Source organism: Pituophis catenifer, unplaced genomic scaffold (genome assembly GCF_029215685.1).
Source record: "Pituophis catenifer annectens isolate HBS135680 unplaced genomic scaffold, rPitCat1.0.hap2 SCAF_5, whole genome shotgun sequence".
Taxonomy (NCBI): Eukaryota; Metazoa; Chordata; class Lepidosauria; order Squamata; family Colubridae; genus Pituophis; species Pituophis catenifer.
This window is the reverse complement of record NW_027256885.1, coordinates 30,097,733-30,121,130: the sequence shown is the minus strand read 5'-3', so window position 1 is coordinate 30,121,130 and position 23,398 is coordinate 30,097,733. Positions and strand designations below refer to the sequence as shown.

The window sequence follows — 23,398 nt, the reverse complement described above, 5'->3', positions numbered from 1 at the left end:
ACATATAAGAGGCCTTGAGGTCGACCTCTGCCCACCTGCCAACACGAACTGCGACCGGTCGGAGAGAAAGGAGGAGAACCACTGTAATACGGTGCCCCCCATCCCCAACCCTTCCAGCCGGTGCAGCATGATACCATGGTCGATGGTATCAAAAGCCGCTGAGAGGTCTAACAGGACCAGAACAGAGGAACAACCCCTGTCCCGAGCCCTCCAGAGATCATCAACCAACGCGACCAATGCCGTTTCCGTGCTGTGTCCAGGCCTGAAACCCGACTGGAACGGATCTAGATAGGATGTTTCCTCCAAGAATTGTGGAAACTGTCGCGTGACCACACTCTCAACAACCTTCGCCAGGAAGCGAAGGTTGGAGACAGGACGATAGTTGGCCAATATTGCCGGATCCAGGGACAGCTTCTTGAGGAGAGGCCTCACCACCGCTTCTTTCAAGGCGGCGGGGAAGTGACCCTCACTCAACGAAGCGTTGATAACACCCTGGAGCCAGCCTCGTGTAACCTCCCGGGAGGCCAGTACCAACCAGGAGGGACACGGGTCCAGTAAACATGTGGCCGCACTAAGTCTCCCCAAAATCCTGTCCACATCATCCGGAGTCACAGCATCAAACTCCTCCCAGGTAACATTCTCAAGACTATTCCTCGTCACCCTGCCCTGATCTACCCAGTCAGAGTCCAAATCCCCCCGGATCTGAGCGATTTTGTCATACAGGTATTGTCCGAAATCCTCCGCCCTGCCTTCCAAGGGATCCTCCCGCGCTCCCGGATGGAGCAGGGAGCGGGTTACCCTGAACAGGGCGGCCGGACGATTCCCTGATGACGCAATAGAGGCGGAAAAGTAGTTAAACTTTGCCGTCTTTATCGCCACTAGGTAGGTCTTAATATGCGACCTTACCAGTGTTCGGTCAGATTCAGCGAGACTGGCTCTCCAACCGCTCTCTAGGCGTCTTTTCTGGCGTTTCATCTCCCTCAGCTCCTCGGTGAACCAAGGAGCCGCGAGGGATCGACACCGGGTCAGAGGCCGCAAAGGCACGACTCGATCCAAGGCCCCACCAGCCGCCCGATCCCAGGCAGCTACCAGGTCCTCGGCCGAGTCGTGTGCCAGATCTTCAGGAATTGGCCCAAGCTCCGTCTGGAACCTATCAGGATCCATCAGGCGCCTGGGGCGGATCCATCTAATTGGGTCCACCTCCCTGCGGCGGGGTGTAGCGGTTCGAAGGTCCAGACGAAGGAGTGAGTGATCTGACCATGACAAGGGTTTCATGTCTATATCCCCTATAATAAGACCACTCAACCACTGGCCAGAGACAAAAATCAGGTCCAGCGTGTGTCCCCCCCCTGTGAGTGGGGCCATGAACTAACTGGGTCAGGTCCATGGCCGTCATGGAAGCCATGAACTCCCGAGCCATCTCTGACGTTTCACCAACGGATGGCAGATTGAAATCACCCATGACCATAAGCCTGGGTGTATCAACTGCCACCGTGGCTATCACGTCGAGTAGCTCGGGCAGGGCCGTTGCCACGCGGCAGGGAGCCAGGTACGTAAGCAGCAAGCCCATCTGAACCCCATGACCCCATCTCACAAAGAGGGACTCACACCCGGCAATCTGTGGCACAGTGGTCTCCCTCGGACCCAGACCTTCGTTAATAATAACCGCCACCCCCCCCGCCCCTCCCCTGGGCCCTCGGCTGATGGAATGCTCTGAAGCCTGGTGGACACATCTCAACCAGAGGGACCCCTCCCTCCGGGCCCAACCAGGTCTCCGTAATACCCGCCAGGTCCGCTCCCCCCTCTTGAATAAGATCGTAAATGAGGGGGGCCTTATTTACCACGGACCTGGCGTTGCACAGCATCAGCTGGAGGCCCAGGTCCTGAGTATCTGAGCCACCTAGTATCCGAGGGGAGCCTTGAGGACCGGGGCGTGCAATCGCTCTCAAGTAGCGAGTGCGCACCCCCGGCACAAGATAAGGTCCTCTGCTCCCGCCATATCTGCCCCTCCCATCCACCGTGCTGATGACATCCCCAATCCCTCGTCCTGCGCCCTCCAGACCGTTACCCTGTGCCAGGCTGGGCCCTGACCTAGGTGGATTACCCCCCCCCCATCCCCTTTGGTCGCCCTCCCAGTTCCCCTTAAAAGATTATTAAAAACCCTAATTAAAAAACCCCTCAATCCCCGCTTTAAAACATGCCACCTCTCGGGGCTCCAAAGCCCGTCCTTAAGGTAGGCCTTCGATAGAGTGGAAGGCCATCGCCGCGAGAGGGGGGCATCTCGCAGCGCAAGCAAATCTGCCGAGGTATAAGCCATACAAGTATGATGAGATGGAAAAGGGGAACCTTGGATGTCAGCAAAATTTAAAGATAGTCATTGAGGTGAGAGATGGCAAAAGAGGCTGGCCAGGATGAAGCTGGGGCCCCTTCACTCTCTCACAGTGATGGGGCGACCAGATCAGATGGTTGCAGTGCAGGCGGATGGCCACAGCCGTTCTCTCACCGCGGCTGGATGTAAAAGGCCAACAATAGTCACTTTCTCCCTGCAGATGGAGCAGCAGTCCTTGACCTGGACTCTCAGCTTCTCCCTCCAGCCTGCAATCTCTCCTCCCCCGAGCCAAGGCCTAAAGGTGGAAATCGGGCGGCAGGAATAAACTAGCCAGCAGCAGAAGGAGATAGAGAACAAACATAAAAATCCAGGAGGGTGATAATAAAGTCCCAGAGTCAGTAGTGATGGAAAAATGGGCCGACCTAATAGAGAGTCCAGGTAGCAACGGGGGGGAGGCCATTTTCATAGGGGGGGGGGGCGAATCCAAGGGGGAAACCAGATGGTAATTGGAAATCCCCCTCTATCACTCCCCAACTCCCTTCGATGTTCCGGGCCAAATCCCCCCAATAGTCCTGCCCGTTTTCTCCGAGTAAATTCTGCCACGATCTTCCCAGGTCTCGGTCCATGTAGGGGGTTTTCAGGCGCAGCTGACCGCTGGGCCATACACCCCAATCATTCTGGGCTGAGGCCCTTACTTATTCCAATTACACTATAAACCGCTTATGGTCAAGTACAATCAACAAAACTCCATACGAACTCATGTATGGAAGAAAACCAAAAATTGAACATTTACACGTATTTGGTGTAACTGCTGATGTATATGTCCCCGCACAATTAAGGCGCAAAGGAGAGAAAGTATCCAAAAGACTAATATTTATGGGGTACGAATCAGGAACCAAGGGATATCGCTTCATTGATAAAAAATAACCATTTCATTGTATCCAGATCTGCCGTGTTTCATGAACACATGAACTGGTCAAAAATACATCTCAACGAAATATATCCAGAATCAAAAAACATTACACATACACACACATAACATCATACATCAGAAACCAACCCCAAAAGTACAACCACGAACAAAATCAAATGCCCAAAAATAATTAATGATGAATGGAAGAAAGGACATCCCACTTTGAAGGTAGACCAATTAACTGAAAAAGAAACTAAATATATGCATAGCGATGAACATCCCCAGAGTAGACCCATTAGATCCAATAGAGGCACAATCCCTAAAAGATTAGATGATTATGTACTATCTATCCAAGCTAAACGCCTGACTCCCAACACATATGATGACATACTCAAGTTACCTCTAGAAGAAAAAAGTAAGTGGGAGGAAGCGATGAAAAAGGAGATGGACAGTTTGAAACAACTAAATGTATATTCACCAACAGATCTACCCACAGAGAAATCCCCCATAGGCACTAAATGGATCTATAAAATCAAAGAGCTAGAGGATGGTAAATTCCTATATAAAGCCAGATTAGTGGCCCAAGGCTTTGCCCAAAGATTTCCAGATGACTATGAAGACACATACTCTCCAACCGTTAGATCAGAAAGTATGAAAACAGCATTGGTATTAGCTTCCATCTTAAACCTAGAAGTATATCAATTTGATGTGCAGACAGCTTATCTACATGCTGATCTTGATAAAGAAATCTATGTAAAAGCGCCCCCAGGAAAGGATACAAAAAAGGGAGAAATTTGGCTATTGAATAAGAGTCTTTATGGACTAAAACAGTCTGGCAAACGGTGGTATGAATGTTTATCAAAGATACTTAATGATATGGGTTTTATAGCTACTTCATCTGATTTTTGTTTTTTCACGAAAAGAAATAATGATTCTATTGAATATGTTTTGATTTATGTTGATGACATATTATATTTTGGATGTGATAAGATTAAATGTGATGATTTTGTTAAACAATTGGGCAAACACTTCAATTTAAAAGTATTAGGAAAGGTAAACAAGTATTTAGGAGTCCAAATTGATAAAACGGATAAGGGTTTCAAATTGTCTCAGAAAGATAAAATCATAGAACTCATACAAAAGTGTAATATGGTTAACTCAAAAATTTGTGAAACTCCCATGTCAACTGATTTTTATAGAAATGTGCACAATGAATACGAGCCATTCAAAGATAACACTTTATATCGATCAATTATTGGGTCCTTATTATACATATCTAATTGGACTAGGCCTGATATCACCCTTGCCGTAAATTTGTTGTCAAGACATGTAAGCCATCCTAACTTATACCATTGGGAAGGAATCAAGAGAATTTTGAGATACTTGAAATCTAGCATTAATGTATGTCTATACTTAGAACCATTCATTTCTGAAAAACCAACGTTGACCTGCTACGCTGATGCAGACTGGGCTGCTGATTCAAAAAGCAGAAAAAGCACCTCTGGATATGTTTTTCTTATAAATGGTTGTACGGTGCACTGGTACACTGGCAAACAGAACTTAATTGCCACCTCTACAGCAGAAGCCGAGTACGTTTGTTTATCCAAAGTGGTCAATAATCTAACCTGGTTCGATGTTTTGTTATCTAATGTATGGGATGAACCTATTTATCCAATTATCATTAATGAAGATAATAAAGCAGCAATAGACATATCAGCTTCCGAAGCAATAGGCCAACGATCTCGACATATCGATATCAAATATAAACATGTAAGGCAACTGTCAAGTATAGGATTCATTAAAGCTGTTCATTGCGATACTAATGAACAAATTGCTGACATCCTCACTAAGCCATTAGCAACCAAACAACATATATATTTGACTTCTAAACTTAATGTACATATATAATCTTAATAACTCACCATTGGTTAAGTATTTTAGAGGGGGATTTGTTACAATTGAAAATACCTAACCTGCTCTCTGTAAATATGTGTGCTTGTATATATGTCATTGTGTGATGTCATTATGTCCCTTGCCATTGGTTACTACTTACCATTTGCCCCGCCTCCTCTGTATATAAGCCTTTACTCCTCTCAGACTGCTAGCTGTCTAAAAGTGTTCCTGAGGAAGATGAGAAATAAACATTATTGATACAAGAAAGTCTACAGTCTCTTATATTGGGCCTAACCAGAATAATCAAACTAGCAACATAGACCATTTCAGACAAAATGGTTATCCAATCTCTTCTTAAAAACTTCCAGTGTTGGAGCATTTACAACTTCTGGAGGCAAGTTGTTCCACTGATCAATTGTTCTAACTGTCAGGAAATTTCTCCTTAGTTCTAAGTTGCTTCTCTCCTTGATCAGTTTCTACCCACTGCTTCTTGTCCTACCTTCAGGTACTTTGGAGAATAGCTTGACTCTTTCATTTATTAACAGACTCAACCTCTTTCTTCGTGCAATGATCATTGCTCCTTGGGGTACAGCAAGATCACAATGTACCTTTACAGGGTACAAAAAAGGAAAAAAAAAAAAGACACATTGTACCTTTACAGGGAGGATATCTGAGAAGTGGGTGTGGCTCACTGATGATGCCTTAATAGGCAGAAATAGCTATCTGAGTCTCCCAGAGAGGAACACAGAGTTGCAGTTTGTCAGCAGAAAAAAGGCCCAGAAACTTGTGAATGAGATTTCACAGAACCAGGGCTGTAGAACAACTTAGTTTACGTAGGTAAAACCTGGCTAGAAAGAATATGCACATAAAAGCCTACGAAAAAGGAAAAAAGACACATTGTCCCTTTACAGGGAGGATATCTGAGAAGTGGGTGTGGCTCACTGATGACGCCTTAATAGGCAGAAATAGCTATCTGAGTCTCCCAGAGAGCAACACAGAGTTGCAGTTTGTCAGCAGAAAAAAGGCCCAGAAACTTGTGAATGAGATTTCACAGAACCAGGGCTGTAGAACAACTTAGTTTACGTAGGTAAAACCTGGCTAGAAAGAATATGCACATAAAAGCCTACGAAAAAGGAAAAAAGACACATTGTACCTTTACAGGGAGGATATCTGAGAAGTGGGTGGTTGCAATGTCCCAGGGTCAGGTGACCATGTTTTCAGACCTTCTGACAAGCAAAGACTACAGGGAAGTCAGATACATTTAACAACTGTGTTACTAATTTAACAACTACAATGACTCACTTAACAACTATGGCAAGAAGGTCATAAAATGGGCAAAACTCACTTGACAATTATCTGTAATATGCTCTACATGGGGCCTTCTCTTGAAAAGTATCTGGTTTGTTCATAGGAAGAGCTGAGTCTTAAATATGATGGTCCACATGGTTTTATGGAAGTCTACATTCACACATGTGCCAGTCCTTTTTGGGAGATCCATTGATTACCAATTTGCTTCCAGATCCAAGGTGCTGGTTATCACTTTAAAACCCTAGTCAGTTTTTTTTTAAAAAAAAAAAAAAGACTGGAAGGCAGGATTTGTTATGGCTTCCCTACCTATTAAGGATGTCCATCCAGTTGGATGAAAATAAAGAGCCTTTCTATAGTGGTTCATTCCTTGAGGAACATCATTCTGGTAGAGGTATGATTGGTTCCCATTGTGATGCTTTCTTGAAATGCTGTGAAGACACTTCTTTTCAGAAACCCCAGGGATCCAGGCTGATGCAGAGGACATCAAGTGGTTTGTCTGAATATTTTCCCCAGGGGGATGGAATGTAATGACTTTTTTATATGGAGCCTTATATTTGGCAGATACCCAGCATCACCATGTTCTGACCAAGGCTTCCTGAGACAGTAACAATCACACACTTAGTCCCAAAAACCCTCTTTTTATTTCAATGGCTGTGAATTATGTTCATTTACAGGCCATAATGAGTCCCAAGCAGTTTGTGAATAGTCTAACAGAAGTCTGCTACAGTCTTTCGAGATAAGGCTGATAAGCACCCACCTTTATCTCTCTTGAAACACTGCCAAATACCTAATTGCCAATTAACTTTGCAAGGCCAAACGGAGCACAAAGTCAAAATGGAGCTTCAGAGTTTAAACCAACCAGAAAGAACAAAGTTGCTTCCTACAAAGCCTCATGTCCCTTTGCTCCACCTTTATGTCTTATGGGAGGGGCAATCATCTCCAAGCCTTACTCCCGAGTCGACCCTTTTGTCTTAACTGTTCTTGCCTTCTGGAAGCTCTGCGCATGCACGCACTGGGAACAGGCTCCCACTTTTCCTCTGCCTCACTGATGTCAGACTCTGGAGGCTCCAGAGTCAGCACATAACTCCCAGATGGCCCTGACCCCACCTCTGCCTCCAATGCAGAACCCTTGTCCAAGCCTTCCCCAGGCTCCAGGACTGACCCATGTTCCTCCACAGCCTCCTCACTGTCCGACTCTGCGGCCAGCTCTGCAGGCCGGTGGCGGACCACAACACACCATGAGTTAGGCAGCAATATGAATCTTTGATCAATAACTTACTAAGTAAAGTCAGAGTAATTACCATGCTACTTTTCTTACCCAATTTAGTTATAGAAATTTCCTGGTCTACAACCTTTCATATAGATATCAAATCCAAAGTTTGGAAATTCTAGGCACTGAAATAGACTTCATCTGAAAGTTGGGAAAGGCTGAGCTAACTCTGAATTCTTATCTGTAAGACAACTCTATTTCCTCTTCCAGATTCAGATGACTGTTTCCCATGTCCGGAAGAAAACTATCCTAACAAGGACCAGGTGCTTTGCATTAAAAAACATATGACCTTCTTGTCTTACAAAGAACCCTTGGGAATCACCTTGACAAGCGTAGCTTTCTTCTTTTCTTTAATCTCAACCATGGTACTGGGGATATTCATTAAACAGCGGGACACTCCCATTGTCAAAGCTAACAACAGGAACCTGACCTATAGTCTTCTAGTTGTTCTCCTCCTCTCCTTCCTTTGTACTTTGCTTTTTATTGGACAACCTGACCAAGTAAAATGTCTCATGCGACAAATTGCTTTTGGCATCATCTTCTCTGTAGCTCTTTCTTGTATATTGGCAAAAACAGCCATTGTGGTCCTTGCTTTCATGGCCACCAAACCAGGCTCCCAAATTAGAAAATGGGTGGGGAAACGGCTGGCCAACACAATTGTCCTGTCTTGCACTTTGGTGCAAGTAACTATTTGTAGTGTGTGGCTGGCAATTTCTCCCCCATTCCCAGATTCAGACATGCACTCCATGCCTAAAGAAATTGTCCTGAAATGTAATGAAGGCTCAGCCATCATGTTTTACATTGTCCTTGGCTTTATGGGATTCTTGGCAGCCATCAGCTTCACGGTGGCCTTTCTAGCCAGGAAATTACCTGATAGCTTTAATGAAGCCAAATTTATCACCTTCAGCATGTTGGTCTTTTGCAGTGTTTGGGTTTCATTTGTTCCCACCTATCTGAGCACCAAGGGAAAGTACATGGTGGCTGTGGAGATATTCTCCATTTTGGCTTCTGCGGCTGGATTACTGGGCTGCATCTTTTCTCCTAAATGCTTCATTATTGTTCTGAGGCCTGATTTGAACAGAAAGGGAAAGCTGATAAAGAAACAAAACTGAACTCCTGTTTTATTTATTTATTTGGTAAGCTTCTCTCTCTAGTTCAAACGTTATTCTGCTTTCAATTTGGTAAAGTTCGTTCAGAATCAATTCTTCTTCCCAAAATAATCATGAGTAACTTATGCACTCCGTAAGAAAGACAACCTCATTCTTTATTTCAGAAGTAGAATAGTTTGTTTTTAAAAAGCAAGAAGAGCCATATATATTTTTCTTGAGTTACTTGTAATTTGGTGCCAAATATTCAGTGTCAAAATGTTATGTTATGTAGAAAAGACCAATTTTCAGGAAAACCTGATTTCTAGTCCAACAGCATACAACAACAGACATGTGAATATTTTGGTGGAATTCTGAAAGGTGCTTTTTCCAAAGACAACTGGAGTTTCTTTCTTCGTTTTTCCTTGACTTTCAGTTGCCTTTGGAAAAAGCACTTTTGAAATAACCATGATCAGGATTACTGAGAATCTCCATAGACATTGCGGTGGAAATTTTTTTAAAATTGGAATCATTAGACTGTCTTAGTACCACAACAAATAGAAGAGAAGTAAACAATATCTTTGCACCAGTCCAGATTAAAAAAGGAGGAGGAAGGAGTGATATTATAAAATAAAAAATAGAGACGATAATAATAGGAATGTAGTTTCCCAACTGCAACCAGCAGAGAATGTGAAAGTAGTTTCTTGCGTGTCCAAATTAAACACAAAAAGAACAAAAGAAAAATAACATCATTGGTCCAAGAAAGAAGGGAAAAAGGCACAGTTAAACCACTAAGTGACCTCAATGACTCTCAGAAAAAGTGCTAATGACAAGATGATGGCAAGGAATATAAATCTTTCCATCCTCCACCATTCAGTCAGAACTGAAGAAGCTTCTTTGCATGAGAAGCAAAATGTCTTCAAGGAAGAACAAAATCCAGTTGCCTTTTGAAATAGCACATTTGGGACAACCATGACCTGGATGACTGAGAATCTCCAGAGACAAGAAGAAAAAAAATTGGTCTCAAAAGTGAAAGAAGTTGTAATGTACACTATTTTTTTCCCCAACTAATCAAACTACCTAACAAAATGAATGTTTTGATCCTAAAAAGACTTACTTAATTAAAAGAAATGGAACTATGAATGTTAGTGGGGTGACAATCACCTACTCATCCAAGGAGAAAGTGAAATGCTTTCAAACAGTGGTGAAATTCAATTTTTTTTACTACCGGTTCTGTGGGCATGGCTTGGTGGGCGTGGCTTGGTGGGTGTGGCAGGAAAGGATACTGCAAAATCTCCATTCCCATCCCACTCCAGGGGAAGGATACTGCAAAATCTAAGCCCTACATGGCTTAGGCCCAGGATATCTGTCGGACCATCTGCAACCAGCAACAGCTTCCCATCGCCCGGTGCGTTCTCACAGGGAGGGCCTACTCAGGGTGCCGTCGGCTAAACAATGTCAGCTGGCGACCCCCAGAGGTAGAGCTTTTTCTGTGGGCACACCCACCCTTTGGAATCAACTCCCCCTGGGGCTCCGGTTGGCCCCTGACCTTTGCACTTTCCGCCGCGAGCTAAAAACATGGCTGTTCAAATTGCCCAGCCTGGACTGATGGGGTTTTGATTATTTTTAATGTGTTTTATGTGTTTAATATGTATTTTTAACATGTTTTTATTTGGATTGGGATTGTATTTCTTGATTGTTGTGAGCTGCCCTGAGTCCTATGGAGATAGGGCGGCATACAAATCAAATTAAATAATAAATAAATAAATAAATAAATAAATAAATAAATAAATAAATAAATAAATAAATAAAATCCCCATTCCCTCCCCACTCTGGGACCAGCCAGAGGTGGTATTTGCTGGTTCTCTGAACTACTCAAAATTTCCGCTACCAGTTCTCCAGAACCTGTCAGAACCTGCTGAATTTCACCCCTGCTTTCAAAATCTCCCAAAATGCCTTAAAGGATTTAATCACCCTGACCTTATTCCAGAAGCAAAGCCTGCCAACTGTGACCCTTCCAGGAAATTTATAAATTCTCTTTTGACAATTGATAGTTGAGGTTTTAATATTGATTGTAATATTTCAAATCTTTGCCAGAAGGTGGGCTGCTGCATGCTGCATGAATTACTGTTTCTAAAAAATTTTCAAACTCAACTCAACATTAAATATATTACTGTACCTCAATCTGCAATGATCAAGGGATGATTGATTTTGCCAGTGCTCTCTACTCTATATAGAGAGAAAAGTGGAGAAGCAGAAGAAGCTAAGTAAATGTTCTCCCTCCCCCTGTAAATCTATCAATAGCCAGGAGTCCAGAAGAGTTCTCAACTTAGAGTCTCACAGATCCTTAACCTAGGGTTAAGATTGCAGCAAAGACAGTAACGAGCCAGTCAGCTCTAGGGAATAGAATAGAATAGAATAGAATAGAATAGAATAGAATAGAATAGAATAGAATAGAATAGAATAGAATAGAATAGAATAGAATAGAATAGAATAGAATAGAATAGAATAGAACAGAACAGAACAGAACAGAATAGAATAGAATAGAATAGAATAGAATAGAATAGAATCAGGTGCTTTGGAATATAGTTTGACTCCCTCTTCCTCATGACAACACTGTTATCATGTCTCCCCTAGTCCTTCTTTTCATTAAACTAGACATACCCAGTTCCTGCAAACCGTTCTTCATATGTTTTAGCATCCAGTCCCCTAATCATCTTTGTTGCTCTTCTCTGCACTCTTTCTAGAGTCTCAACATCTTTTTTACATCGTGGCGTTTAGCCTCATTATATTTCATATAATCCAGTTTCTCATAGCTGTAGGCCCTGAGTCACAACCAAATGACAAACACATTTGTGTGCGACATAAATATCACCTTTATCGGTTTGAGCCAGTCATTCCTTCTTAGCCCTAAGAAGAACACAATGGCAAACCACTTTTGAAAATGTCTAGAAAAAATAATGGATTTGCTCCTGTAAGCACCACAAGTCAAGGTTGACTCTATTAACCATATTGATAATACTGACCAAAATACTTTGTAAAATGAACCCATTTTATTATATTTCAAAGATTGGTGGATAGAAAAGATTAATGAACTCTCAATGATATAAAGCCATGGATGTTTTTTTGAAAAATGATAGTTTTTTGACTTAACATATTTGTTTTCTCATTATGAAAGCTTGCTACAAGCACAAATCTGTTTTCTTTGTCATGCCACCTATACCACTAGAAATCTGTAAAAAAAAAAAAATGATTTTTTTCATTCATTATGTTATCTATTTACTTTTCTGGATAGTTTTTGCCTTGATTGGAACCTGTTTTCCTCTTGCTGCTACACAGAAAGCCACACACAATTTGCACTGAGGTGAGATCAATTATTTTCTTTTGCCGTTTCAGAAGTGTATGAGATGTTGTGCACCATAATTGATCACATTTAATTCTATTCCTCTGGACTCTTGGGAGTTCTAAGGAGTAGAGCAAAACAGTAATCCAACAAGAATGCCTGGTCTTATTCATATGCTTTGTTCCTTATTGTATTCAGATATGAGATTTGATGAGCAAGGCTGTTTCTGTCTGCATTCAAATCATTTAAGGAAAATAGCAAAAATGTTAGGTTGTTCTGTCTTCACAAGCCACATCAATAATCATTTGGGTAAAGCACTTCTGTGTTTTGCTATGTTATCTTTCATGCTATGGGAGATAATATGGCTTCCGCAGATCAAGTGCCATGATGCTAAATGTACCATCAATGACCCTAGTATTAAATACAAATCTTATCATTCAGGTGATCTCAATATTGGTGGCATTATTTCTCAACTTTATGTGATGTCTAGCCTGATCACCTTCAAAAGAATTCCATCTGAAGAACTTATTGATGATCCCATGTATGTAGCTATTTTTGTTAACTGTACTAGCTTCAAATCTGATTGGACAATCAGTATATTAATTGGGCATGAAAGGAAGGGCATGAAGATTGAAATATAACTTTTATCTTTTTTAAGTTATATTTCTCTGCTCAGATATTCTATTTCTTACATACTTCATTATGATTGGGTTAACAGGAAGGCAATGCTTTTGTTCCACTTGGTTGAAGTTCATAAAGTGTGTATTGGTCTTGCATAATGAATATCTGAGTTTTCTCTAAAGCTGTGATTCCTAACTTTCCAGTGTTTTTGTCACTAACTTCCAGGGCACAACAATTCCAGCATAGTACCGTATGTCTGTCAAATCAGATCACACTTTAGACAAAAAAGAAATTTCTGTGAGGTAAACTTTAGGTTAAACTCTCAACGCAATACACTCACAGAATTTGTTGTGGAAAAAATAGAAGTAGAAAAGAATATTGTGTTCATTTGCCACCTTTTCTTATTTGTAAAAATAATAAAGGTGGGAAATAAATTAGTAAGTAAAATTGACATTTCATTTTGGAGAATCAATACATGTTCTATGCAAAAGAATTTCTACTGTTTCCATTAAGTGGATATGTTTTTGATACATATTTTTTCTTTTTCTTTTTTAAATATATTTTTATTGTTTACATATAAATATATTGAACACAGTGCAATTGTCCAGGCATTCCATTTGCCATGAAACAAAGGTAAAAACAAACTAACATATATACTATTTTAAACAGTGCTAGTGCTGTACAGTTATTTCTGACCATCATATTCTAGAATATCAATTTATTTTCATTCTAATACAAACATAGTATCTCTTTCCATTTCCACCTAACCTGATTCTTTCGCATTCTAACTTCCACCTCGTGTTTCTAACCGTTGATAGAATCTATTCCATATAGCATAGTATTCTGTATCCCCTTTATCTTTTATTTTTAAATTTGTCTGTCCATTTCCACACAAGTACAGATATAAAAGCGGCCCAACCAACTTGTTTTCAATTGAGAAGAACAGATTCTAGTATTGTTTATGGTAACATAAAATCTAAGGACACTTTTATCTGATAGACTTTTCCAAGGAAAATCCTTTTTCCTCAGATCTATGGAATAAAGCCTTAAGGGAGGATGTTTTTGGGTGGCGGATGGAATTGGGGAATGGTGCTAGAGAATGGTATAGAAAAAAATCTTTAAGACAGATCAGGAAAAGAAAGGGAATTGTTGTAGAGGTGACAGACAATAAGTTAATTTTATATAATGACTGTAAGAAAATGAGTAGTACAGATGACAAAGTTTTGCAGCCAAAACTCTAGATATGTCAAAGATAGATTCATTATTGCATGAAATTATTTTCTCTAGAAAGGAGTTTGATTATAGAGGGGAGAGAGAAGGACAGTGGTGGAAATGAGAGAGACAGAATCTTTTAAAAATGTGACCACATAAACATGAAAGTACAACACTTTTCCCTTTATGTCAAATGCAGAAAGAACATTGCAGCTTCCACTGAATTTCCCTCTTGGTAGTTTTGTAAACTAACTCATCTGTGTAATTCTTGTTCTCTTATCAATCAATCAGAATAGAGCTGGAAGATACCTTGGAGGTCTCTTCTAGTCCAACCCCTTGCTCAAGCAGATCTCAAAGCATTTTAGACAAGTGGCTGTGTCCAGTGGTGGGATTCAAGTAATTTAACAACCGGTTCTCTGCCCTAATGATTTCTTCCAACAACCAGTTTGCCAAACTGCTCATAAAGTTAACAACCGGTTCTCCCGAAGTGGTGTGAACTGGCTGAATCCCACCACTGGCTGTGTCCAATGACATCAAACACCTATGACCGTGATGGCGAACCTATGGCACGGGTGCCACAGGTGGCACACAAAACCATATCAGTGGGCACGCGAGCGTTGCCGTAGCTCAGCTCCAGCACATATCTGTGTGCCAGCCAGCTGATTTTTGGACCTTTCGGTCCCACCAGAAGTTTGGAAATGGGCTGTTTCTGGCCTCCGGAGGGCCTCCAGGGGGTTGGGGAAGGCCATTTTCGCCCTCCCCAGGCTCCTAGAAAGCCTCTGGAGCCTGGGGAGGGTGAAAAAACAGCCTACCGGGCCCACCGGGCCATCATGTGCTAAAAGGGGTGAGGTGCATTGAATTATGGGTGTGGGCACACATGTGGGTGACCTCCCCATGCTCCCCCCACTTTTGGCACGCGACGGCAAAAAGATTAGCCAACACTGACCTATGACATCAGAAAGAAAATTTCTTAGAAGCTGAAAATATTTTTTCTAGTTTTTAGACACTAACACTTCCAATGTGGCTTAATGTACAGTATTTCAACTTTCAAAATGAGATACAGAGGTAGAAATCTTTCCTAAATTGCCATGATACACCAATTCCTGCACAGTATATCCACAAACCACCAGCTTTTTCCCCTAGTCAAATCCCCTTGACAATAAAGAGGGGATATTTTAGGAGCTGGAAATTATTATTTTTTCTATGTATTGCCATTTCTAATGTGGTTCAATCTACAACATTAAAGCTTTCAAAATGAAATAGAAATATAGAATTATACAACACTACTATAAAGAAATGATCTTCCAAATATCTCATTCCGTATTGAATTTGTGAAACAGTGAGGAGAGATCCAACCTAGAACTAAGGAGAAATTTCCTGACAGTGAGAACAATTAATAAGTGGAACAGCTTGCCTTCAGAAATTGTGGGTGCTCCATCACTGGAGGCTTTTAAGAAAAGACTGGCTAGCCACTTGTCTGGAATAGTATAAGGTCTTCTGCTTGAGCAGTGGATTAGACTAGAAGACCTCCAAGGTTCCTTCCAACTCTGTAATTCTCTTATTTTGTTAAGTATTTTCTGTAAGTTATTTTTTCTTTGGTTGGGAGGTTACACTTTATTTCTGAACCTTCTCTGTTATGTAGCTGACAGATGCATTACCCTCCCTTGAAGTATGTTTGTACAGATTTATCAGCATATCTTATCCTTGATCTTTGCTGTAATGGAGATCAACAAAAATCCTCAGATCTTGTCCAACATCACTCTGGGCTTTGGGATATATAACAGCTACAGGTGAAACTCGAAAAATTAGAATATCGTGCAAAAGTTCACTTATTTCAGTAATGCAACTTAAAAGGTGAAACTAATATATGAGATAGACTCATTACATGCAAAGCGAGATATTTCAAGCCTTGATTTGTCATACTTTTGATGATTATGGCTTACAGCTCATGAAAACCCCAAATTCACAATCTCAGAAAATTAGAATATTGTGAAAAGATTCAATATTCTAGGCTCAAAGTGTCCCACTCTAATCAGCTAATTAAGCCATAACACCTGCAAAAGGTTCCTGAGCCTTTAAATGGTCTCTCAGTCTGGTTCAGTAGGAATCACAATCATGGGAAAGACTGCTGAGCTGACAGTTGTGCAGAAAACCATCATTGACACCCTCCATAAGGAGGGAAAACCTCAAAAGGTAATTGCAAAAGAAGTTGGATGTTCCCAAAGTGCTGTATCAAAGCACATTAAAGTTATGTGGAAGGGAAAAGTGGAAGAAAAAGGTGCTCAAGCAGCAGGGATGACCGCAGCCTAGAGAGGATTGTCAGAAAAAGGCCATTTAAAAGTGTTGGGGACTTTCACAAGGAGTGGACAGAGGCTGGAGTCAGTGCATCAAGAGCCACCACACACAGACGGATCCTGGACATGGGCTTCAAATGTTGTATTCCTCTTGACAAGCCACTCCTGAACAACAAACAACGTCAGAAGCATCTTACCTGGGCTAAAGAAAAAAAGAACTGGTTTGTTGCTTAGTAGTCCAAAGTCCTCTTTTCTGATGAGAGCAACTTTTGCATCTCATTTGGAAACCAAGGACCCAGAGTCTGGAGGAAGAATGGAGAGGCACACACTGCAAGATGCTTGAAGTCCAGTGTGAAATTTCCACAGTCTGTGTTGATTTGGGGAGCCATGTCATCTGCTGATGTTGGTCCACTGTGCTTCATTAAGTCCAGGGTCAACGCAACTGTCTACCAGGAGATTTTGGAGCACTTTATGCTTCCTTCCGCAGACAAGCTTTATGGGGATGCTGACTTCATTTTCCAGCAGAACTTGACACCTGCCCACACTGCCAAAACTACCTAAACCTGGTTCAATGACCATGGGATTACTGTGCTTGATTGGCCAGCAAACTCACTTGACCTGAACCCCATAGAGAATCTATGGGGCATTGCCAAGAGAAAGATGAGAGACATGAGACCGAACAATGCAGAAGAGCTGAAGGCTGCTATTGAAGCATCCTGGTCTTCCATAACACCTCAGCAGTGCCACAGGCTGATAGCATCCATGCCACGTCGCATTGAGGCAGTAATTGATGCAAAAGGGGCCCAAACCAAGTACTGAGTACATATGCATGCTTATACTTTTCAGAGGTCCGATACTGTTCTATGTACAATCCCTGTTTTATTGATTTCATGTAATATTCTAATTTTCTGAGATTGTGAATTTGGGGTTTTCATGAGCTGTAAGCCATAATCATCAAAAGTATGACAAATCAAGGCTTGAACTATCTCACTTTGCATGTAATGAGTCTATCTCATATATTAGTTTCACCTTTTAAGTTGCATTACTGAAATAAGTGAACTTTTGCACGATATTCTAATTTTTTGAGTTTCACCTGTACTTCATGGCAACGTGGACCTACCTTGCTTCTATGGAGCTACTTTCTTCACATGGCAGATTTGTTCCCAACTACAAATGTAGCATCTGCCAAAACTCAGTTTGTGTTATTGCTGGACCCAACTCGCATATCTCTCAGGTTATGGCAGACATCCTGAGCATTTATAAGATTCCACAGGTAGGACCTGCTCAATATAACTCATATTGATACTTGACTTCCTATATAATGACATTTGGGGCTGGGTAGGTTGCAAGTAGTGGCAACTGGAAGATAAATAAAATCTGGCTGGACAACACTTCCATATGTTCAGTCCTAATTTACTGAAAATGTTGCAAGAGTTTCAGGAAAAAAAATCTTGCCTCTAATTTTTGAAAAAGAAAATGAGAAGAAACCTCTTAATGTTTAGATATTTTTCCTTCAATTTAAAATATTTTGTTGATTTCCATGGATTTTGCATAGCAGTTAAGATAATAACAGGTATTGGAGCAACAGGAAAAATAAAACATTACACAGCTAAAGTATCAAAGTAGTGCAGTCCTAATAAAGAAAAGAAACAAAACAGGCTAAATATTCTGGTGAAGTTCCCTGATGATGGGCTCCAACATGAGTCCAAAACTTGGAAGACTAAACCTCTGGTTCCAGTGACTGACCCAGATTGGATCCTACAGATAGTGTTTATCAGATAACTACAGTCACAATATGATTTGATATTGAAACATCTGCCACAGCATTTCTATTTCCAAGAATATAGCTGCATTGGTATTCTTAGTAAAGGGAGGGAGGGAGGGAGGGCGGGAGGGAGGGAGGAAGGAACCCAAGGAAGGAACCCAAGGAAGGACAGAAGGAAGGACAGAAGGAAGGAAGGATGGATGGATGGAAGGAAGGAAGGAAGGAAGGAAGGAAGGAAGGAAGGAAGGCAAAAATGAATGCTGTTCATATTGAAGAAAAAATGTCAGGGGTAGAATTTTCACCCTCAAAAATAAAGTGCAGATATTTAAAACCTTAAATTCTCAGAAATGCAGTTTCTATGAATGAACAAAAGACCTCCTCTATCCTCACTTCCATGTCTGACATTGCCTAAAGCTTTCATTATGTGCTCTCAATATTCTAAGTATGTTCCTTAGCCCCAAAGGACTGGGAACACCTTCACTGCAACATTTCCTAGAGAGTTGTTAAGCAGTGACATACTCTGCCTTATGGAGTTATTGGGGTTCTATCAATGGAGGTCTTCAAGAAAAGATAGTAAGATTATCTGTCAGTGACAGTATGAGGATTTCCACTGAAACATAACCAAGTTTCCTTCCAACACTGCTCTATGGCTCCACAATTGAAAGTTTATCATATATAGTTGGCACTCATCATTCATAATAATGATGCTTGTTTATCAAATTTGTATTCTTGAACTTGTACTTTCAGAAAAATGTTATCTTATAAATGTGATGACTTTCTTAGCAATATTACAAATCAGTGGCTATGCATCATGGTGGCACAATGGTTAATGTACAGTACTGCAGGCTACTTCTGCTGACTGCTGGCTGACTGCAACTTGGCAGTTCGAATCCTACCAGGCTCAAGGTTGACTCAGCCTTCCATCCTTCCGAGATAGGTAAAATGAGGACCCAGATTGTTGGGGGGTAATAGGCTGACTCTGTAAATCACTTAGAGATGTGAAGTGGTATATAAGTCTAAGTGCTATTGCTATTGCTATGCAGTTTCATTAACTTCACAGAAATTAAAGAAAGACCCTCATTTAATATTAAACCCCATGGAAATCAATATGAGTTGGTCAGGCTTATCATTGAAAAATTATACAAACTATGAAAATGTTATGTGCAAATGACCTTAGGAGTCAAAACGAACAACCACAAACTAGACAACTACCCTGTTTCCCTGAAAATAAGACCCAACTGGAAAATAAGTCCTAGCATGATTTTTCAGGATGCTCGTAATATAAGCCCTATCCCCAAAATAAACCCCAGTTAAGACTGTCAGCCAGATGGATGCATTTAGTACCATATTTCCCCAAAAATAAAACCTAACCAGAAAATAAGCCCTAATGTGTCTTTTGGAGCAAAAAATAATATAACACCTGGTCTTATTTTCGGGGAAACACAGTATTAAAATATATCCTTAGTCCACAGAAAGAAAAGGAGTGTGGAACACATTTTACAAAGGCCCCTCCCTACTTCACTGTAAACCACTTAGAAAGGACTATAAAGCACTGTGAAGCTGTATATAAGTCTACATGCTATTTCTATAAAGGAGAGGAGAGAAACATTACTTATAGACCTGAAAGATTTATGTTAACTCTTCATTGTAGTCCAGAGAAGAAGCAGAACAATGAATATTTTCTCCATCCTTATTGTAAGATTACATTAACAGAATCTTACAAGATTGGAAGTATTTAGAAGGATCCCTTGTAAAATTCTTCATATATCTCTTCTTCTGTAGATCTCCCAAGATTGTTCTCATACCATTCCTTTTTCTCCTTAGCTCACATATGGGTCTGCTCCACTGATTGATAATATGATTCATAAAGCTTTTTATCATCAGATGTTTCCAAATGAACAACTTCAAATTATGGGGATCCTCCAGCTGCTGCTGTATTTTAAGTGGTCCTGGATTGGGCTGATTTGTCAAGAAGATGAGATTGGGGAAAGATTTCTGCGGGAAGTGCTTATCATGTTTTCTGAAAAAGGAATCTGCTTTGATTACATTGAAGAGCTTATGCTAGAAGCTTTTTCAACTGGTCTAGGAGAGAAAATGGATAAATTTCTTCAAATATACAATGTCATTATCACAAGTATTTCTAGTGTTGTGATTGTATACTGTGAAAACCAGTTTATGGCTCTTTTCAGAATGATCTCCTCTATTTCAGAATATTGGGATACAACAGTAGAGGCAAAAGACAAAGTCTGGATTTTCCCAGCCCAAATGGAGTTCAGTTCAGTTCCATTTCAAAAAGACTGGAGTATGGACTTCATCCATGGGGCTCTTTCTTATGCAGTGTCGTCAAAAGAATTAATAGGGTTCAAAAGATTTCTTCAGATGAGAAACAGTGTGCCAGAAAACAAAGACAGTTTTTCAAGGGTCTTTTGGGAACAAGCCTTTGGATGTTCCTTGTCAAATTCAACTTTAAAGCCAAAATCAGAGAAAAGATGCACTGGGGAAGAGAAGCTGGAGACTCTTCCAGAATCTGTTTTTGAATTGAGCATGACTGGGCAAAGCTACAGTATCTACAATGCAGTCTATGCTGTGGCACATGCTCTCCAGGCCATGCTTACATCCCACTCCAAACACAGAGCAATGGCCAGTAGTAGGAGACAGAACCTGCTCAATAATCAAGTGTGGCAGGTAAGATCCTATATTTACCAAGAGAGCAACTGATTTTGCTTCCATATTTATAACTTTTCACAGTATCCTGAAACCTATTGAAATATAGCAATAGCAATAGCACTTAGACTTATATACAGCTTCATAGTGCTTTTACAGCCCTCTCTAAGCGGTTTACAGACTCAGCATATTGCCCCCAACAATCTGGGTTCTCATTTTATCAATCTCGGAAGGATGGAAGGCTTGAGCCGGTGAGATTTGAACTGCCAAACTGCAGCTAGCAGTCAGCTGAAGTAGCCTGCAGTGCTGTACTCTAACCACTCTGCACCACTGTGGGTCTTCACATCTCCCCATCCAAACCAAATGGTTGATTTCCCCAGATTGGTTCTTTATGACACAATGTCCCAAATGTTTACATTAATGTTTTTATTCATATTTTATGAATATGAATGATGTTTTTATTCATATTTTATTCATATTTTCTATATTGTTAATATTCACCATTCTTAATAGAGAATAGAATGACAAATACCTTTGATCAACAGTTAACTAAAATATTCGTTGCAAACCAGAAATAGCACCAGTTCTGGTTTTCCACAATATTTTAGTCATCTGATGATCAAAGGAAGTGCTACTACTGTATCACCTCCTTCATGTCATTTTTAAATTAAATTGTAAGTGAAGACCCTAAAAGGCAAGTTCTCCCATGTACTGTAGCCTTCCCAGTAGTATTGCTATCACTTCTTAGATGGGATTCTGACGTTGAGGGATGGTCCTTTTCCCCTGGAGAATTATAGGGATATGATTGGGGTGGGTTATACTTACCTTTACTACCGATTCGCAACAGGAGCATGCATATGCACAGAAGCTTCTGCACATACGCAGATCATAAATTATGACATATGGGCAGGTGGGCAGAGCCTCCCGCTGTTTTTACTACCGGTTCTATAGAACCGGATAGAACCAGGAACAACCCACCACTGGATATGATGCATCCATTCTGTCTCTCAATAAATATATTAGAGAATTTTGAATGGCCACTTGGCCCTTTAAAGATGGATGCATAACTATGACAGGGAAGAATAGAAACAAAAATGTGGTGTCCTCAGGAACTAAAAATAAAAATGACATCAGAAGGAGGAGACAAAATGGAGTGGATGCCAAATGACATCAAGGAGGGTAAGAACATGCTGTTAGTGGTGTGGCATGTACTTGCTGTGGGCCACCGGTGGCCTGCAGAGCTGGCAGCAGAGTCGGACAGTGAGGAGGTTGGGCCAGGCCTGGAGTCTGGGGAAGGCTCGGATGAGGGCTCTGCATCAGAGGCAGAGAATGGCCCATCTGGGAGTACATGCTGCCTCCGGAGCCTCCAGAGTCTGACATCAGTGAGGCAGAGGAAAAGGAGGAGCCTGTTCCCAGTGCATGCATGCGCAGAGCTGCCAGAAGGCAAGAACAGTTAAAACAAAAGGGACAACTCGGGAGTAGGGCTTGGAGATGATTGGCCTCACCCATAAAACTTAAAGGAGGAGCAAAGGCACGTGGGCCTTTGCGGGAAGCAACATTGTTAATTCTGTTCAGTTTAAAGTCTGAAGCTCTGTTTGATTCTGGACTCTGTGTGGCTTTGCCTATTAGGACTTTGGCAGCGTGTCAAGGGTGATCAAGGTGGGTGATTATCAGCCTTATCCCGAAGGACTCACAGCTATTGCAATAAAAGAGGTTTTTGGGACTACTCTTGTGTTTTATTGACTCAGGAAGCCTAGGTAAGAACAGTACTTCCATGTGATAGACAAGTTAAGCTACCTTAAAATTTATCTGCCCCTGTTCATGACTGTTTTGGTTGCTGTGGATGGAAGTGATGAATTAATCCTATTATAAGTAAGAAGCAGAACAATTTCTTGTGAAATCATATTGCTGTATATGTTTGTCATTCTTCTATAGCTTTATTAATTACTCATGTTCTTCCCTTGAGCTTCATCACTATCTGAGAAAAGTCTCATTTAACAACAGTGCTGGAGAAAACATTTTCTTTGACCAGAATGGGAAGGTTGCAACTGGCTTTGACATTATCAACTGGATCACCTTTCCAAATCAATCCTTTCTTAGGGTCAAAGTTGGAAAAGTACATCCATCAGCCCAACTAGAAAGCCTTCTCTCTCTATCAGCATATAACATTGTTTGGCCCAATCTTTTTAACCAGGTATCTCTTCTTATCTTTTTTTTTTTCAAGGGGTGGGTCAGTGCTCATGGATCTTTGAACACTTGTGCAAATTAATGAATCAAACACAAACAAAACAATATCCTTGACATACACAACTTTGAATAAGAATTTGCAGAAGAAAAAGAGGCTACTATGGAATATCGGATGTACCGGCCAGCTCTGATCCTACATAATTTACGCCCTAATCATGACCCTGTTTTCCCCCTCCCCCCCAGGGTGTGTCATAAATCACATTCACCAATGGAGCAATTTCGTGGATTGTAGAGACCACTCCCCCCTGGCCGCTGTGGGTAGCCCTGGGATACAGCCTTGGGAGAGATAAATCTGGAATGTGCATCTGTCTTTGGCTGCCATGCCATTTTGTCAGTTTCCCATCCCCCCTTGCTTATGGCAACTTGAGAGCAGGCCAGGGAAGCTTTGCGAGTTGACATTATCCCTGTCTCTCAAATATTAGGCCTAATATTTGAGTTCTATCAGATGAATAAG

The 23,398-nt window shown here is 41.2% G+C and overlaps 1 protein-coding gene across 1 annotated transcript; it reads left to right on the top strand.

Annotated features, from left to right (window-relative positions):
* Positions 1–6,836: 6,836 nt before the first annotated feature.
* On the top strand, positions 6,837–9,625 carry LOC139317610 (vomeronasal type-2 receptor 26-like). Its single transcript, XM_070944697.1, has 3 exons — positions 6,837–6,933; positions 7,924–8,793; positions 9,504–9,625. Exons 1-3 carry the CDS (start codon positions 6,837–6,839, stop codon positions 9,623–9,625), a joined length of 1,089 nt encoding a protein of 362 aa, XP_070800798.1.
* The last annotated feature ends 13,773 nt before the right edge of the window (positions 9,626–23,398 follow it).

Coding starts and splice junctions, on each gene's coding strand:
- LOC139317610 (XM_070944697.1), top strand. CDS start 6,837: ATGATTGGTTCCCATTGTGATGCTTTCTTGAAATGCTGTGAAGACACT. Junction 6,934..7,923: donor GATGCAGAGGACATCAAGTG/GTTTGTCTGAAT, acceptor TTCCTCTTCCAG/ATTCAGATGACTGTTTCCCA. Junction 8,794..9,503: donor TCTGAGGCCTGATTTGAACA/GAAAGGGAAAGC, acceptor AAAGTAGTTTCT/TGCGTGTCCAAATTAAACAC.